Genomic DNA, 20,603 nt, shown 5'->3' on the forward strand with positions numbered 1-20,603 from the left:
TATAATTTATAATAGGATTCTTTTTTCATCTCTCAGAAATTACCACTCTTTTCTTTACACTATATATTCACCTAATGCAATTAACATTCTTCTAATTCTTTTCTATCTTTAACACATTAAATTAGCCCTTACAAAAAGGACATAAAACTATACGGGACTATTTCTTCCAATGTCAGAATCCTACAAACACTTGTAGAATACTTTTCATATGTATATCTGCACATGTAGAATACTTTTCATATGTATATCTGGGGTGGAGAATTTCTCACATAGTCATTAGTGAACTTGAATTTTTACTATGGCTATGACTTTCACCAGGTATATAACGAAAGTATCTTTCTTGGATATTACATGATTTATATATGTTATATGCCTTTCAAATTGACAATTTAAACTATGAAAACAAGCAAACTGAATTCCCTGAAAAGTATTTTAATGATATTTGCAATATACAGTGCTTGCAAAATATGGTGCTTTCTGTCTCCAAAGCACTTTACTAATTATCCAATTTGTTAATCTTTGCTTATCTGCTTGACTTGCCATATATTTTCACATATCTTAAAACATGACTTTTTTTTTTCCTCTGGCATAAACTACCACTTAGCAATTCTCTCCATCTGCTTCCTCTTTATGAAAATAATGTAATGCACTGAACTCAGGGGATCTGACCAAATAAGTACTATGCCAAATAAACATAATCATTTGCTGTAATTAAATTATCTAATGTAATTCAATTAGTATGGCAATTAATTTGGGTAGATTAGCAAAAATAATGGTGAATACTTCTGAAGTTAAAACACTGTTATGTATCTTTGATGATTTCTATTAAGCCTATTCCATTTTTCATTCAAGATAACAGAGAAAGTCAGGGAAACAAAATTATCCATTTTAAACTCCCAAATTTATGGCTAAACCAGAAATAAAAGAGTAAGAATTTTGAAACCATCTGTAAGAATTTGTCAAATATGATTATTTTGTTCTTTATCATTTGAATTAAGTTTTACTTCCAGAGTTTAAATTCCCTTATGTCACAATTAGTAGAGCTCACTTGATTCCACATGAAAATGTCTAATCAACCACAGGATAATGAATGAGAACATTTTATTAGTTACTTTGCCTTGTAAACTGAATCACCCTGCAGGATGTAAGGAGGTCAGGGGGTTCTGGTGGACAGGGCTCCCTCCTTTGCTATTTAGGGCAGCCATTGTTCAGCTGTAGACACAATGCACCACTGCAGATCTGGTATTGCCAAGTCTTCCTGCTTTTAAAGGAAACTAGAATCCATGCTTTCTAGATGGAATCTATGAGCTAACAAAGAGATTGTTTCTGCAAAAGACCCTTTGAAGAGGATGAAAAGATAAGCTACAGACTGAGAGAAAATATTTGTAAACCACATGTCCAATAAGGGATTAGCATCTAGAATATAAAACAAATGCTCAAAACTCAACAGGAAAAAAAATAGGTAGAATATGGGCAAAATATGTGAACTAACATTTCAAAGGAGAAGATATACAAATGGCAAATGAGCATATAAAACGATGTTTAACATCATTAGCTATCAAGGAAATGCAAATTAAGATCATAATGAGGTATCACCAGATACTTATCAGAATGGCTCATTTTTTTTTTTAAGTCTTAACACCAAATGCTGGTAAGAGTGCTGAGAAACTGCATCACACATATATTGTTTGTGGGAACATAAAATAGTACAGCCACTCTAGAAATCTGTTTGGCAATTTCTTATAAAATTAGACATGCAATTATCATATTATCGTGCAATTACTTTCCCAGGATTTCATCCAAGAGAAATGAAAACCCATGTTCATAAGAAAACTGTGCATAGCACAGTATTTATAGCAATTTTGTTCTTGAGAGCCAAAAACTAGAAAGAAATCCATCTTTCAACAGGGAATGACTAAACAGTGGCACCTTGCCATCATGGAAAACTGCATGAAAATGAAAAGGAACCAATCACTGATACAATCGCTTTGATGGTTCACAAAGGAGTTGTGCTGAGGGAAAAGCCAATCACAAAATGTTGCCCAGCATATGATTCCATTTGTATGATGTTCCTGAAATAACACACCAAAAGAGTGGAGAACAGTTAAGTGGTAGCAGGTACAGGGGGTGTGGCCACCACAAGAGCAGCACGGGAGGCTTGTGGTGATGGGGCTGTTCTGTGTCTTAACTGAGGTGTTGGAACACACACAGTTGACACAACTGTATAGAAATACACACACGCACACACACAGGTGAAATCCAAATAAGCTCTGTGGATTGTCCCAAAGTCACCTTTCTACTTTCGAAATTACGTGGTAGTTAGGGAGGATATTCCCATTCAGGGAAATCAGGTGAAGGTACAAGACCTCCTTGTAGATGTTACTATAATTTCCTGGAAATATACATTCATTTCAAGAAAGGTTTTTCATTGTTATTAAAAAGAAAGATTGGCAACTGAGTAAAAATCTTTGAAAGACACTGTGTAGGACACATGACAGGTGTGTGAGTCTACACAGTCACCTATGGTTCAGGTAGGGTGTGAGTTCACCAACCTCTGGCCTGAATCTGAATGCTTCACACAGCATCTGGGCAATGAGATGCCCCCTGAGTAAGTGAATAACTGGAGGAAGGTGGGCACTTTCCATCCTCCCTCAATCTACTAAACAGGCAGCTGCCCTGCTTCTTATTGCCTTTCCCAAGCTTCTGAACAAACTACTTCCCTTAAATCAGCATAAATCATCAGCATATCACCATTTGATCAACATCAGGTCATTTATCTCTGAATTTCTCCTTCAGAGAGGCAGAATTATCAATCCGGGCAAACTAATTTCTCCCTGAAAGCTGAAACGCAAGTTCAATTTTATGATTCTATGATTTCTCTAAGCACTCCAATGAAAGGATGTAATCTGAAAATATTTTCAGTGTTCTTACACCTTTGAAAATGGGTTCTAAATAAAATGATGAGGCATAAGGGATGTGCACTTTTCCTGAATTCTCCTTGATGTTCTGAGTACTTCTTGATTTTTAATTCTGGCTCTCCTATCCATCTTGATATCAGGGCTAATTAATTTAACTAGCCGACTTAGTTTCCTCGTGTATAGAATGGAGAGCTTTAATTTAATTCATAAAGGAACTACCGTGATTCATTAGTTTAAACTTAGAGCTTCTTCTGATTGAAGTTACTCACTAGCAAACATTCGATCCTATAAGAAAATTTAATTACAACGAATAGTGAGCCTCTCTTCTAACTGCTTATGTACCTGTATCAACTCACAAACACCAAGAGCCAAACAATTCTCCAGAGTTTCAGAGTGTTTTTGATCCAATTATATGGTAAGATTAAGTTATTTTATAAAATTTGATAAAAATGTATGTTTATGTTGTACTTCTAAAAAAATCAATGATAGAAATGCTAAGATGTGTACTATTCTTTCAGGTCTGCCATAATCTGTAGGTTGTTTGCATTCACTTTTTGAAAAAAAATAATACATTCTCTTGTCATTCTGCAAAGTAGGTCTGTCCCTCTAGTTAATTGATTATGCTCTATAAGTGTATGCTGAATCCACTTAAAAAGGATTTAACTTCCTGCTAGGGTTACAGTACAATTGAACCATCTAAAATCCCATCAAGCTATATCTTGTTTCACATAATTTAATAGATCCTTTTTTTCTGGTTACTTAAGAAATTATACATGTAAATGGAGTGATAAATAATTGATGAACCACCTAGCTTGGCTTCTAGTTAGCAGTGATGACATTCTTCTCAATGCATCTAGACAGTAGTTCCCTTCACAGCAAGATTTTCCATAGCATTTTAAAAGATATTTTAGCTCCTGCAGTGACACAGGCCTATTTAGAAACTGCAAGCATAATTTACTTACCTGATTTATGAAGCAATTTATACAATCAACTATATTCATGCTAGATGGGGATGGATCTTTGTTAAGAAAACAAGGATCTTTAACAATTGCCAAACTTCATATTATTACATTTTATGATGGAACAAAGCAGAGTGGGGCGATTATCCCTCGTGTTTTATTAAACCTTTATACAACTGTTAGAGGTTAATGGGGCTATTATTTTTTCTACTGTCAAAATCTGCTTTAAAGCAAGATCTAGAGCAGTTAGTGCCAGAAATCCAGCAGAGAATAGTGGGCATGCCTTTTTCTGTAGCGGTTTTACAAATCACTTCAGTCTACTACCATTCACATAAATCACACATTAATCAGAGAACAATAAAGTCCCCTAAAAACAAAACCTGATGATGAGTGGTGTATGCAGCACCTTAATAACAAGCTTACTGAGTATAACAATATTATTGTGAGACAAAATGTTTTCTTTTTGTAACTGAGCAAAGCAAATTCTGTTAATTTTTGGAGATTATTCACTTTTGTGGGGAATTGATAAAACAACAATATCCCAATACCTGGGAATGTATGGCTTGATGAAAATGCCGGTTAGAAATTATTTCTGGAATAAAACTACAGAGGTGGAAAGCACACAGAGCACCACCTACAGGTGAGAAGATTTCAGGGGCATGGACTGACTTCTCCTCCTTGGCAGCCTTGCCTTAGAAGTTTACTAACAGTCTCACTCTCATCTCCTTCCCTCATCCCACTGCCCTCGTGTCCACAACACTCTTCAAGCTCCAAATCTGGGGAAAGATTGGCTTTCATTGCAGTTCTTCAAATGACCTTTCTAAAAGCTAGCATGTTCTCGTCATCAATTCAGTAACAAATGGACTCACCCAGCAGTGGTATGGAGGGAAATTAGTGCATTGTAGGGTATTTTCTGACCTACTAGAGCACAGAATCTAGACTGATAATGAGATTTTACTACCAAATGCTGTCATCTTGTTACAGAGATTTGAAAAAGATTAATTCCTTACAGTTTTAATGTTTCCTTCCACACAGTGGACATAATGATTCTAAGACTACAGTATTTTCTCTAATTGATCCGGTAAGTAATTGTATTGCCGCTTTCATAAAATACACAGTTTTTAAAATAGGAATGATTTTCTCTTTACCAATGCCAAGCAAATGTCTATAAATTAAAGAGTCAAAGGATGCAGTCATTGACAAGGTCTAATACAGAAAACATGGTGACCTGGCTTGCAAAGGATCCAATTTAATATTGCTTTACATCCTCTCTTTCTGTGGGTCTTTACCTTGTATGGGCTGATCTACTACTATTTTGAAAGATAATAATTTTTTATTTTAAGCAATGCTTGATAAATGTTGCTATCTTTATTATGGCACTTTTATGAATATTTACTTAACTTGAAATACCAGTAGACTGTAAATTCCTCAAGGAAAGGAATACATTTTGAATATCTCCATGACAGCTGTTTGTCTTTCCTCAATGAATGACTGCTGAATGCATGAATAAGATGTGAAATGCAAAGACCTAGCTGAAGAAAAGGATGACATCACTTTATCACATTTCTTCAGGCCACCACATAACTAGGAAATTCAGCCATTCGATGAATAAATATTTATGAGCAACTGCTGTGTGCTTGAGACTCTGCTGGTTAATTGGCAGCTATCAGAGGGGAAAGAAGACAAAAATATCTGCCTTCAAAGAGCCTATATTGTAGTGGGAGGAGTGGGAGAGACAGGAAATACATAAAAATACGTATACTTTTAAATATATTATTATATTATGCATTATATTATGACACTTATTGACTAATATGTTATATTTATATACATTATATAATTACATAATTTATACTATATATATTATGTGTAATATATATATAATATTCCTCTTATGCACCCGCACACACTCATGTAAACACAAAAATGTGCGCACATAACATACAAAAGGAAGCATGATATATGATATGATAGGTGATCCAGAGAAAAGCAGAACAGGTAACAAGAGGGATAAAGTCATGTATGGGAAGGCATATGAACACTAAGTCAGTGAACAGTGAGAGCCTACAGAGAAGGTAACTTCTGAGAAATGATCTGAAGGAAGAAGGGAGGATGAGGCACCTTTGGGAAGACCATCTCAGACTCAAGATGGAGGAGCAAAGAATGAGGAGGGAGTGTGTTTGAGACTTGAGGGAACAGCTCCCGAAGCCAGTAGACAAGGGCCAGAGGGAGAGCAGGTGGGGTGGGGAGGTGCGGAGGTCCTGCGGGCTTTGTAAGGAATGCGGGTTCATTTTGGTTGTGGTGGGACTGAGCAAAAGAATGAGGTGATTCCACTGATGTTTCCTCCTCATCTTTCTGGACCAGGTGTGGAGTTCTCAGCTGCAGGGAAAAGGCAGACAGGGAGATGGGGTGAGGTGGTGCAGTAACATGGGAGGGATGTGGGAGGAGAAGGGAAATGGTTGGCTTTGGCACATGTTGGGGCAGCAGCCTGGCTAGTGCTGGGGACATAACAGTGCCAGGCTCTACATCCTGAATGTTGAGGATGGGGAAGAGTGAAAGAGATGGGAAAAGAGTGAAAGAGATGCCTACCAGAGTGCGCCTCGAAACCTTGAGTCTGGAAATCGAGAATCCAGGATCATAAATCAGAAAAGCCTCTTTCCGCTCTGGGAGTGGATTACACTGAAACTACTTTCCAAATGATGACAGTTATCGGGAGGGTCTGCCTTTTCTTCATCTCTCATTTTACCCCTATTGATAAGAATTAATGTTTTCCTTCTTTCTTTTTCTTTTCTTTTTTTTTCCCCTTTTCCCTAGCTTCCATTAATCCCTGTATATGGAGAGAGGATTGAAGTGAGAGCCTTTTCCTGAGCTGAGCCCATGTTTTGATGTTTATATTTCTAAGCTTGGAGGCTGACAGGAAGAGAGGAAATTATGCAAGGCATAAGCTTAACCTTTTCTTTTTTCCCTTTTAGCACTGAAGTATAAGTAAAAAGAGAATATTACACACTAGTGTAGTCCATTTGCTCTTAAATTATTCCAAACTTAGGAAAACAAAGACTATGAATATGCCAATTTTAGTGATAAGTGGACAACACAGTATGACCCAGGGCAGATGCGAAGGTCTTTACAAGGGCATACTTTAGAAAGTGGATTAACCAGTCACACCATGTTAAAAAGATAAGTCAAACATTATAGAGTTATGATTGCATCTTTAACTGTATAAAGTCATCATTTTGCACCACTGTCCAAAAAATGCAACTACACAAGTTTTAAAATGTGCCCTTCCAAATAATTATGTCTCAGCCAAAAGAAAAAACAGAGAAAATGGAACTATTGGATATCATTATAAAAGACAATATTTGATCAATTGCTGTTCATTAATAGGCCTATTTTGCAACTTTGAATAAACATCATTCTGTTTTGCTTCAAGTATTTTTTTTTAAAGGTAGAAAAAAATTGATTGTCCATGGAAACAAAGGCGATGAAATAAATGGTTTATAGTCAAAAGTAGGGTCATTTATTTTATAATGTTCTGTTGCTATTTTGTCTCAAGTGTTTATAAGACAATGTATTATATTGTTCCATTTTTTCCAAAATGTTTTATTTGGCTTTACATTAAATAATGACTGTGAACCAAATGTCCTATCCCGCTTCAGTATAAACTGCTGTAACTGCAAATGCTTAATACACAGCATGTGCCATCAATTTATCTGAGTGAGTTACAACAAATCAATATTGAATTTGTAAAGTCATTTGTCTTTAACTTTATATGAGGAGAACAATCTCTGGCTGGAAAATAACAACCAAGGATTTTTTTGTCCTTCTCCCTACATAATTTTACATTTTGTAGTTAGAAGGACAGTAACAAATTACTGAGCCTCCTGACTCTTACACCCAACATTGTGTTCTGCACAGGAGAGTATCAAGAAGAAGAAACTATATCTACGGTTACTGCCATTGGAAAAGGGTGACAATTTAACAGTCCTTTAGTATTGAGAGGTCCCAATGCCAGAATAAGGAGGAGCCCACCATCACTCAGTGATGAAAAGAAGATGGGGGAGGGGTCTCGATGTTTACTGAGTTTATTTCTGGTGCCCTTTCTGTTGCATTTATGCTGCGATCCTTTAGAGCTTTAAATAATTAGGAATTTGGAGTATTATGCAGAATTAATACCTTAATAATCTTTGGCTTTTTTTTTTCTGAAAATGTCATTAATCAATAATGAATGAGATTGATGAAAAAGCCTCTAATTGTGTCCTGGGTGGGGCTAGAGGAAGCTCGTGTTCGGGCTCACCACCTGTGAGGAGCCAAACTACTTTCTAAGACCTTAGAAAACAAGTTCAGTGCTCTGGATCTTACACCTCCTCTGGCAAATAAGATGCCAGCCATTTAAATTCTTCACTGACCTACTGCTTAAAATCTATATTCCTTCTCTTTATTTATATGCGGAAAGTCCCTAATGGACATAGTTTGCAGAACACCCATCGTTACGTCGAATAGTGGAAGGGGCAATTTACATTGCTTTATCTACTCAACAAGAATCATTACCATTTTACTTTTATAAATGATGTAACTCGGACTTGAATACGATAAATATTTTTCAGCTATTGAAACCTTGTCTCTGACTTCAAAGCGTATGTCCTTTCCTCTACGAAGCACTTAATTTTTTTCCTGTCACACCTTCTGCATAAATAACATATTACCATTTATTACACTGCTGATCTTAGAAGGCTCACAGTTCCCTCGATTCCTCATTTCCTCTAATGATTAATTTTCAAAGCTAACAAAAAAAATAGTTTAATACTGTTGGGAGAAAGGACAGACGCTTTCTAACACCAGTGAGTTATTATGCATTTGTCAATTTGTGTTCAGATAAGGACCCAGACATATTCTCTTTACAAGAAAAGCTCCTGCCTGACTGTTACACTAAGAGATAAATTGGATGTCTACTTGATCTGCCATTGGCCCTCCTATTGATTTGATGTAAGGGTTCACCTGATATGTAGTTCTATGTTACTGCAAGGTTTTTAATCCATAAAAAAATCAATTTCAAAATAATTACAAATAGTACCTCACCTATTTTATTGACCATTCTGAACAAAAAGCTAACCATAACAAAATTCTAAAATTTTATTTTAAAATAATTAGTTCCTTTCTTCTCATCTTCCAGTAGTTTTCTTTCTTCATTATTGACAGGTCAAATTGAATCTGCCCATGATGATCAAACAGGAAGCACAATGAAAACAGAAAGTGTATTTTCAAGTTAAGGTGTTTTTTTTTGGGGGGGGTGTCTTTTTTTTTTTTTTTTTGCCATTTCTAGGGCAGCTCCCTTGGCATATGGAGGTTCCCAGGCTAGGGGTCTAATCGGAGCTATAGCTGCCAGCCACAGCCACAGCAGGATCCGAGCTGCATCTGCAACCTATATCACAGGTCACGGCAATGCCGGATCCTCAACCTACTGAGCAAGGCCAGGGATCGAACCCACAACCTCATGGTTCCTGGTCAGATTCGTTAACCACTGAGCCATGACAGGAACTCCTCAAGTTAAGCTGTGTGTGTGTGTGTGTGTGTGTGTGTGTGTGTGTGTGTGTGTGTGAGTGAGAGAGAGAGAGAGAGAGAGAGTCAGAGAGACAGAGAGACCCAAGGGTCTGAATGCACTCAGAGATTGCAGATGCCCCTACATAGACTGTGTGTGGCCCCAAGTCCCTATCTTGAAGCCCGAACCTCTAAGGTGGTTACCCTTGGACCCTTTGGGACATGATTAAGTCATGAAGGTGGAGACCTCATGAATGGGATGAGTGCCCTGATAAGAAGACATAGACTAGGACCTCTTTCTCTCTTTCTCTCTCTCTCTCTCTCTCTCTCTCTCTCTCTCTCTCTCTCTCTCTCTCTCTCTCTCTCTCTCTCTCTTTCCAGTGTATGTAGATATAGGAGCAGACAGACTTCTGTCTGACTTAGGAAGTGAGTCCTCACCAGGCAATGAATCAACCAGAACCTTGATCACCTTTTCAGCCTTCTGAACTATGAGACCTACATTTAAACCATCCAGAATAGTAGTAGACACACCCTGGTCTGAAACCTGCATCCTAGGGGGCTGGGTTTACCTTTCTGTCCTCTCCAAGTGCCACAGGACACTCAATGGACTACTGTTGTACCAGCAATTAGCAGGGAGCCATAAAATAGGGGTATTTAGAAAGGAGAGGTGGATCAATCCAAAATGTGATTTTTGTTTTAATTATTATTATTTTTTAGGGCTGCACCTGAAGCATATGGAAATCCCAGGCTAGGGGTCGAATTAGAGCTGCAGCTACCAGCCTATGCCATAGTTGCAGCAATGCAGGATCTGCAGCTGCAACCTACACCACAGATTGCAGCAACACTAGATCTTTTACCCACTGAGTGGGGCCAGGGATCGAACCTTCAGTCCTCATGAACACTAGTTGGGTTTGTTACCACTGAGCCACAATGGGAACTCCTCGATATGATTTTTAAAGGACTATTATTGCCGTTTGTGTTTGTTTACTCATTATTTTAGTGGATATATTTGTCATGGATAACCTCACATGCAATCCTAGTAAATCATGCAGATAAAAACAGGTGCTCTAGGGCTTCACCCCAAGCCTCCCACCTTTATCAACTGCTAGCCATGGAAAACAGGACATAGATCTCAAGCAGTGGGATAAGTGCCAAGAGAGCTGGTCAGCTGAGACACCACAGAAGGAGGTCACTGGGAATGAATAGGAAAGGCACCCAACATGTTGAAAATCTTAAAACCAACCTGGTGCACAGGGGAGAACCACACTGGAAATAAACCCACGTGGGTGTTATGGTTGAGACTTCTAATCTGCAGTGAGTGGGACAGACAGACTCACAGTGAGACTGTGGTGAAATAAATGATGTTACAGTGCCGAGAACATAGCCCTGAGGGAGCAGAAAGAGGAAACAGCTAACTCTGCCTGGGAAAGTCAATAAAGGCTTCAGATTGCAAGTCTCTGAGATCACGTGGGTTTCTGTGTGCAAGGAAGGCAGAGAGGACACTTCAGGCAGAGACACATGACATGGTCAAGAGATGGCCCTTTTGGCTATATTATGATGAGAGGTGTCAAGGAGGAGGTACCAGAAAAGTAGGTATCAGGGGACATTTTCACTTATTCAACAGCTTTTAAGTGCCTACTCTGTACTGGGCACATCCAGATAGAAGCCGTAGAGATGTGAGCTTCATTTTCTGGTGTCCTTTGAAAGGTTGTGGATGTTGCCCTTCTGAAGCTATAATATTCTTAATTCATGAATGATCAAGAATATTTTAATAGGAAAATGACAAGACCATACTTCTAGACCCCAAAGATCAACCTGGTATGTGTGATATGTACTATAAGGGACAGAGAAACTGGGATCTAAACACCTGAGCATGGAAGAGCTATTTAATATAGAAATCTGGAAGGTCCAGTCTCAGACAACGCTGATGAGGGCAGAGAGGGAAGACAGAGTTGAGATGTATTCAGAAGACAGAATGAACACACACTCTTTCCCAACAACGTGAAGTCAGTGTACGTTCTCTCTCCCAGCAAATAGTTTTTTGGAGGCAGAAATGTAGAATGAAATGAAATGGGAAAGGCAGTTTACAGAATTACTTCTGCAGAATCACTCCCCTCTAATGGACATATCCATCCTCATACAGAGAGAAAGAGAACTTACAGACGGAGTTTTTATGGCTGCTGTCCTTGCTAGGCATCATCTTGACTCCTCTTGACTTCAATTCAATCGCTTTCTTCACTGGAAGAAACAAAATAAAAACATGATTAGGTAAGACTCGTAGAGATGTCATAAAATTGTTTCATCGTCATAACGTTTCCAGCCATAACTGCTTTCTTCCCAACCTCTGGAACACGGGGAAACATTCTAAGAGATGAATGATGCAAAGCAAATCAAGTATAAGAGCTTGTGAATAATTAATGCAAGGCTACCGACCAGGAAGATCATATCTCAGAGTAGCACTGGCAGAAGAAGTGCTAAAAATAATATGTGGTGAGATTACCATCTACATCCAAACCACTCACCATCAGCCCTGGCAAATTCTATCAATCACTGTCATTTTGCCAAAGCACTCAGTCGACTGCTCTCTGAACTTATGAGCAGTGACTATGGAGTTTTCTAAATTTGCTACATTCATGAAAAACTTTCTAAGAAAAATGAAATTTATTCATTTATTCATCTAATCATTTAATCACTCAAAGTTTAACAAATACTCATTAATGGGGGAGGAGTATATGAGGAAATGTATTGTGCTGGTGGTGAAATGGTAAATAAAAGAACACCAGTCTTTCCAAACCCATATAGGCAATATATATATATATAAACAATACAATGTTGGTTTCTAAAGTCACAGTTCTCAAACTTAAATAAGTTCTTGATTTTTCTAAGTCCTACATTAAATATTTTAATTCCACTTTTCTGGTCATTTCTAGAGAAAAAAGTATAAAGTCATTTGTGGGAAATAAATAAAAAATAATAATTTAATTTAAAATTTCCTGTTTTAAATATTAAAATTGGGAGTTCCTGTCATGGCTTAGCAGTTAATGAACTCAACTAGGGTCCATGAGGATGCAGGTTCAATCCTTGGCCTCGCTCAGTGGGTTAGGGATCCAGCATTGCCATAGGCTGTGCTGTGGTCTCAGATGCAGCTTGGATCTGGCATTGCTGTAGCTGTGGCATAGGCCAGCAGATGTATCTCTGATTTGACCCTTAGCCTGGGAACTTGCATATGCTGCAGGTCTGGCCCTAAAAAGCAAAAATAAAATAAAATAAAATACTTGTATTTTTATTAAAGTTAAAATAATATTTTAACTTAAACATTTTATTTACATATTTGCATATAATTTACATATTTAGACTATAGAAGCATGAAGAGCTGGGTTCAAATCTTTGCATACAACTTAGTAGCTATATGATCTGTGTCAGTTACTTAACTCAGAGCCCAAGTTTAGTTATCTGCAAAAAGGGTGTGATGGTTACTTTATATGCCAACTTGACTAGGGTACAAAGTGTCCAGATATCTTGTCAAATGTTATTATGGGTGTTTCTGTGAAGGTGGTTTTTGGATGAGATTAAGTCTTGAATCCATAGACTGAGTATAGCAGATTTCCTATCCTCCCCCCCATCTCTGGTGTGGGTGGGCCTCATCGAATCAGTTGAAGACCTGAACAGCACACAAAGCTGACATTTTCCTAAGTAGAAGATAATCCTTCTTGCCTGACCACTTCACACTAGGGTATCAATTTTTCTGCAAGCACATTGGTTTTTTTTTCTTCCAGCTTTACTGAGATATAATTGACAGACAGCACTGTGTAAACTCAAGTTGTTCAGCATAATGATTTGACTTACATACATCATGAGATGATTCCCACAAAAGTTTAGTGAACATCCATCATCTGATAATGATACAGAATAAGGGAAAGAAAAAATACTTCTGTCTTGTGATAACACTTAGGTTTAACTCTCTTAGCAATTTTCAGATATAACATATTGGCAGTGTTACTAATATTTATCATGTTGCACATTCATCTTCACCACTAATTTATTTTGTTACTGTAAATGTGTACCTTTTGGATGCCTTCATCTACTTCCTCCTCCCTCTTCCCCTTGCCCAGTAACCACAAATCTGATCTCTTTTCCTACAAGTTTGTTTTTGTTTGTTGAGGAATAATTGACCTAAAACACTATGTTCATTCCTGCTACAGTACATAGTGATTGAATATTTCTATCCATTTCAAAGTGATCACCAAGATAAGTCTAATTACCATCTATTACCACACAAGATATTACATAATTACTGATGATATTCCTCACACTGTACATTTTCCCCATAACTCATTTACCTTGTAACTGAAGTCTGTACCTCTAGCCTCCCTACCTATTTCTCCCCCCACCTCCCTTCTCATTTGGCAACCACCTCTTTATTCTCTGTGCCTATGACAATGTTTCTGTTTTGCTACATTTGTTCATTTGTTTTGTTTTTTAGATGTAAAGGTAAAAGCATATACTATTTATTTTGGCCTGATGCCTTCATACTGGCGTATTAGCTTTTTTTATTACAGTTGATTTATAATCTTGTGCCACTTTCTGCTGTATAACAAAGTGACCCAGTCATACACACACACACATATGTATAATCATATATACATTCTTCTTCTCATGTTATCTTCCATCATGTTCTATCCCAAGAGATTGGATATAGTTCCCTGTGCTATACAATAGGACCTCATTGCTTATCCATCTAAATGTAACAGTTTGCATATACCAATCCCAAACTCCCAGTCCACCCTACTCCCTTCTCCTTGGTGACCACAAGTCTGTTCTCTATGTCTGTGAGTCTGTTTGTGTTATGCAGATAGGTTCATTTGTGCCATATTTTAGATTTCACATATAAGTGATATCATATGGTGTTTTTCTTTCTCTTTCTGACTTACTTCACTTAGTATGAGAATCTCTACTGCCTTCAGATTCAAACGGAAACACTGGTTTTTCCTAGGTTTTGGTCCCACCACCCTTTGGACTAGAACCACACCATGAGCTCTCCTCACTGACCCACCCTAAAGATCTCGGGACAGCCCAGCCTCCTGAATAGTGAAAGACAAGTTCTCATATTTCTAACCTAGAATGAGCTATATGTATGATTCCAATTCTCTGGAGAGCCCTCAGGCAGTAGGCATGCTGATATCAAAGGCAGGGGAACAGAGGCTGTGTAAGTTTTAGGCCGAATGGATGCACCCTGTTTAGGAGACAACCCTGCACATCGTGGGCTCAGGACATGACAGACTTTGTTGCTATTTTCTCACCTGCCCTCCATTGGCTGCCCTAGAGGCAGCCACAGATTCTCCTATGGAATTGTCCTCCATTGCCGATATTCCTAGACATTTGTACCCTCTCCCCCTCCCTTACGCCAATCACTGAACTTTCTGACCCGCTGGGTACCATGTGTCTGGGCTCTGTCTCTCAGAGCCCCCATCCCACTTCTCATCTGGCCTCTTCACAGTGCCATTTGTAACTATCTTCTATTTTAGGAAGCATCTGCAAACACACTATGGTATTTAATTCTCCCCACAACCCTCTGAAGAAGGTATTAAATGAAACCTGACACATATTAGGGAATCAAGGTACACAGATTTGTTGGAGGGATGCAGGGAGTAAGATGTGGGATTTGGGCCCAGATCGTCTCACTCAGCACTCAGCACCCTTCATGTGGTTCTGCCCGCTTAAGTGTGGTAGAGTGGAGGGTACAGACTGCAGGACCCAAGCACCTGGAAGGAAGCTGAAGATGCCAAAGGGCCTGCACCTGGCCTTCCATTCGTGGGTGTCACCTGAGTTAGACTGCAAGGATGGTATATTGGCACTTCTCTCTGCAGTAACAAAACAAAAGCTAATCCTCTCCCATTTTTCACCATCCTCTAAAAAAGCAAACTTTTAAATTCAAGGAGAGAAGCAATCCCCTCTGTTGGTACTGAAAATGCCTTTCCTTGTCAAAGGAGGTATTGAAGCAAACATTCACAAAAGAGGGAATTGTAGGAAGTTGCTTTGGAAGGAAGGGGAAGTGCTGGTATTTGAGCAGGTTCAGGACTGCCCAGGACAAAGCAGTCCACATGGAAAGAGTCAGGGATGGCATCTTTCATCAGGGCTGAGATATATGACAGCTATAGGGAAGCTATGGGGCAGGGCATCTGGCTATCAGGGAGCTGGTCACAAGGCATTGAGAGAACAGATTCTCTGATGAGATCCAGGGATGGTTTCTCTGTGGGATGTCCAGGAGAAGAGGATCAATGAGCCCACCTGTGATGGGGAGCGCCATACCTGAAAGGACATCTCAGGATGGGGTGATGGGATAGAAAAAAGGCGGGGTCCAGACCTGTCAGAACCTGAATGTCATCAGCAGGCTGAGAAGAAGACTGCATTGGATATGCCTGGACACAGGTATTTATCTTTGCTTTGGAGCCAATTCATAACCATTATACCAATACAATGGCAAGTTGGTACTATTTCTACCTAAGTGACTGTTGAATTATTTTTCAAAATATTCTTATTTACTTGATCTCTTTGTTTCATTGATTCTACCAATTTCCCTGATATGGGGGTTATGAGTCTTCCCTTCTTGCCACAATTCAGTGGGGTCTGGCCTTGGATTTGAATCCTATTCCCATTAATCTAGTCGTGCAACATGACAAAACATCTAAATATCATATATCAGAGTTGTCAAATCTTTTCAAATCAGTAATGAGTCTTCATACTGTGTATTTCAAAAGGGAAAACAAGAATGTGAAGGGAGTTTATAAATCTTTGAAAGCCTGTCCCAACAGGGTGGATTAGAATGGAGGAAATTAGCCCCGTGTGTTTATGTGGCTCAAGGTGATCATTACGACCAGCACCATAACTAGATGCGGGACTCCTGGTATACAGACCAGTTGTGGTGGATGACGAGGTGCTCCCCACAGACAGGATTGGCCAGTGGGTGGCCCCTTGTCATCTTCTCCTCTCAGGGAGCCTGCAGCTACAGACAGCCCAAGCCACACCTTCAGGCGGAGGCCACACTGAGGGCCATCCACGGGAGGGCATATGGTTCCAGAAATGGACCGCCTGGGAGCTATCTCAGCTCCAAGCACCTGGGGCATCATTGCAGCTGTCTGCACCTCACACAGCCCCACTGCTGTTCAGTCTCCTCCTGTGCACAGGAGTTAACCCTACAGGGCACAGTGAGGTCCCCCACCGCAACATCCATCCATTCGGGACAACCTTCTAGAGAACCTGTCTGCAGGCATCAAGCATCTATCTCCTGCTCCCTGCTTACTCCTGGTCTACATTCTATTCTCATCCTCATCCCAGCATTGTGACGGGGCGGGGCGGGTGGGGGGGAACAACACAGAAAAGAGAAAACTGCATCTGGAATCTGCTCTTGCTGCCCAGGGAGATATGATCCCTCATCAGACCTCCCAGAACAAGACAATCATCTGAACCAGCCAGGCCTTGATGTGTGTCTCCACCATGGCGACATTTTTTGTGCTGAAATAACTTTATCTTGAAGTTACTCAGGAGAGAGGAGAGGAAAGCACAATAAATAACGCACAGAGGGATCAATGGGAGATAATAAACAGCATAAAACTCAAACCAAATGCCACCTCAAATAAACAGACAAAACAAACAAGACTCAATGCACCCAGAAAATGTAAAAAAAAAAAAAAAAAAAAAAAAAACAAGAAAGCTTCAGGTGCAATAAAGCTGAGTATCCACAACCTATGCAAGAGTCTAGTAAACTAAGAAATTCCATAACTTTGCAAAGAAGTGAATGCAGCAAAGTGAACTGAAAGTCCTCCAGGGATTTTTCCAGTACAATGGATGGTGCTGTTTGCAGGAGAGTCTCCCCTGCTCTGAGCTCCAATTCCCTCAAGTTAATGCATCCTCCTTTTACTCGACAGCCTGTTCTTGTCAAAGACGTGAAGAAAAGGCAGAAACCATGCTGAAAAGGCCTCTTCCCTTACCCCTTCCCTGAGATCCCCCCTTTTCCTCCATCCAGGGTCCTCCTCCCCGCCCCTTGGGGCTGAACAGAGATTTCCACGTTCATGGAAAGATGGGGCAGGTAAGGGAGGGGGTGGGGCATAGCCAGGAGCATCCTCAGAAAGACCAGTCACCCAAAGCAAAGTTCTCCATCAGCCTGTTTTCCACGGATTTGAGTGTTTAGCCCATTGGTTCTCATATCTTGGAACAAGTGATAAAGCACTCTTCCTGATTTATATAAATGTAACCTGGAGTCCAATCCCAGACCTTTGCCAGTCAGAAAATCCAAACCTGGGCTAGACCTTCAAGCTTCATTTTGTTAGTACCATGGCTACCCAGTGTTCCGTTTTTCACTTATTTTGCTTCCTTTTTTCTTTGTTACTTTGTTTTGTTTGGTTTTGAGAGGAGATGGGTATTCAATAAATGTAAAAGTCAGAGTCTGAGACTCACTGGTCTGTCTTGCCAAGATAACTTCCTAGTAATTCAGTTTCAACAACTTCAAATAGGTAACCAACCTTTCTTAGCAAAGACATTTAAGAACGGGGAAATTCTGGGGTGAATATTTGAAGATTTATGGTAGAAAACATTAAAAAATAGCAACCACTATACACAAAGGGTTACATTTTTTTGTTTCATTTTTCTTTTGCAGTAAACATCAGCTGCTGTCACTGTCATCTCTCAGTGGTCAGGTTAAAATGCATCACTTCACATAGTTTGAAAATCTGAGGGAACAACTGCTACATTGAAATGAAAATGACTTTTTCACAGTGTTTAAAATAGTAATAAGGTCCTTTGCCCATCTTTCAGTTGGGTTGTTGGCTTTTATGCTGTTGAGTTGTATAAGTTGTTTGTGTATTTTAGACAAAGATGGGCAAAGAACCTGAATAGACATATCTCCACGGAAGACATACAGATGGCCAACAAGCACTTGAAACAATGCTCAACATCACTGATTATTAGAGAAATGCAAATCAAAACTACCATGAGATATGACCTCACACCAGTCAGATTGGCCATCATTAATAAGTCTACAAATTACAAATGCTGGAGGGGGTGCAGAGAAAAGGGAAACCTCCTGCACTGTTGGCGGGAATGTAAGCTTGTACAACCACTATGGAGAACAGTATGGAGGTACCTTAGAAAACTATACATAGAACTACCATATGACCCAGCAACCCACTCTTGGGCATATATCCAGACAAAACTCTCCTTAAAAAAGACACATGCACCGTCATGTTCATTGCAGCACTATTCACAAAAGCCAAGACATGGAATCAACCCAAATGTCCACCGAGAGATGATTGGATCAGGAAGATGTGGTATATATACACAATGGAATACTACTCGGCCATTAAAAAAAGAACGAAATAATGCCACTTGCAGCAACATGGATGGAACTAGAGACTCTTAGCCTGAGTGAAGTAAGTCAGAAAGAGACAAATACCACATGATATCACTTACATCTGGAATCTAATATATGGCACAGATGAACCTTTCCACAGAAAAGAAAATCATGGACTTGGAGAATAGACCTGTGGTTGCCAAGGGGTAAGGGGAGGGAGTGGGAGGGATTGGGAGCTTGGGGTAAACAGATGTAGAATGTTGCCTTTGGGATGGATTAGCAATGGGGTCCTGCTGTGTAGCACTGGGAACTCTGTCTAGTCACTTATGATGGAACATGTAATATGAGAAAAAAGAATATATACGTGTATGTGTAACTGGGTCACTATGCTATACAGTAGAAAAAAATATATATATATAAATAAATGAAAAAAAAGAATGTCCAATATCAAAAAATAAATAAATAAAACAATAAGGTAAGACATAAATAGGGCTGTTTCTACATGATGCAACTACTTCCTCTGTCCTCTCCAAGGAGAATGTCCTTCCCTCCATGTCCACGACTGACCCCTAATCTAGCTCAGCCAGCTCCCTGGACCCTCCCCCAGCCCCATCCCTGCCCAGCAGCAAGACATCAGCCTTCACTGTAATCCTCCTTCACACCTATTAGACTTCTCTTAGGAAACCCAGTCATTTCCTCTGCCTCTGAGGACCCCAGAACTTCCTATACCAGATGATAGAATTCAATGTCTAACACAATACCCGTAATGGGGAGCCTAGAAAACTCCAAATAAACAAATAAAGTGCAAAATTATTTCAAACTTAATTTACTAAATACAAGTTTTTGAGAAACTCCCAAATCACAGAGGAAATTGTTTCACACATAAACACCAACTGCTGACAAATGTGAAGAAATCAGGGTTTGGAATTAAAAATATAAGCCCTGTTTATTGGACTTATTATTAACTCAGGATTATTGTGATTTTACTAATACTTCTCCAAGCTAAAGATTCCATCTAAGCGGCACATCAAAAGAATATTCATTATTTTTGTTATCAATCCTTATAAATTCTTTGAATTGTAAGAGGTCACTATATATACATATATACACTTTCACATTTATGTTATATTTTATTTATGTTATATTTTTATATTTATTCTATATACTGTACATATTTATATGCTATGTACTTAAATATTTTAAAATTTTATTATATATTATTGTTACATACTTAGTCTACACATTATTTTACCTACAATAAATTTATGTGTATAAAATATTTTCATATATAGCATATTCATTAATCTATTGAAATTTTTATTGTTAGAAATGCTCTTGTAGTCTATCTTATTTGGCTTATAATTAGTTAATAGCTTTCTATTAAATTTGATAAGTAAACAATTATAGTTCATAAGCTATTAATCTTTTATACTTACATTGTATTTTTATTTTATCACCTGCCATTATGATTGGTGACATTTCAAATGTCTGTATTTATATTAACTTATTTTTGAATTGGGAAAAAATGGAATTTTTCAGGAAAAAATGTTCTCGGCTCATGCATTTTTTAATTCTGCTTTTATGATTGTTTTTGAGCATTTTTGCTTTGTACATATTTCTCATCACACTGTATATTTGTTTATTCAGATAATGAATCACTGTGTATTCTGAAATGGATTGGTCATAATATATTTAATTTCTTTCCTCTTAGACATTAGCTTTTTTCTCACTTGCTGCAGTTGTAGATAATACCAAACACCCTCCACCACATCATCAAACTCCGATCAGTTTCATGGGAAAAAAGTGCTAGAATTAGGATTTTTTGATCAAAGCCCTTAATCCTTT

General features: G+C 38.7%; 1 protein-coding gene across 2 annotated transcripts in view; it reads right to left on the reverse strand.

The window, feature by feature from the left end:
* The window catches only part of CSMD1 (CUB and Sushi multiple domains 1), a 1,878,204-nt gene that overhangs the window by 598,881 nt on the left and 1,258,720 nt on the right, over positions 1–20,603 (reverse strand). For both annotated transcript variants that reach the window (XM_084999785.1, XM_021075826.2), the window contains exon 7: positions 11,573–11,650. In XM_084999785.1, the coding sequence (XP_084855911.1) occupies positions 11,573–11,650 (78 nt within the window). The remainder of the gene's footprint in view (positions 1–11,572; positions 11,651–20,603) is intronic.

Source organism: Sus scrofa, chromosome 15, assembly GCF_054392235.1.
Source record: "Sus scrofa isolate SSC_HxYL_T2T_F1_AM1 chromosome 15, Sscrofa_HxYL_maternal_Yorkshire_Landrace_v2.0, whole genome shotgun sequence".
Classification (NCBI taxonomy): Eukaryota; Metazoa; Chordata; class Mammalia; order Artiodactyla; family Suidae; genus Sus; species Sus scrofa.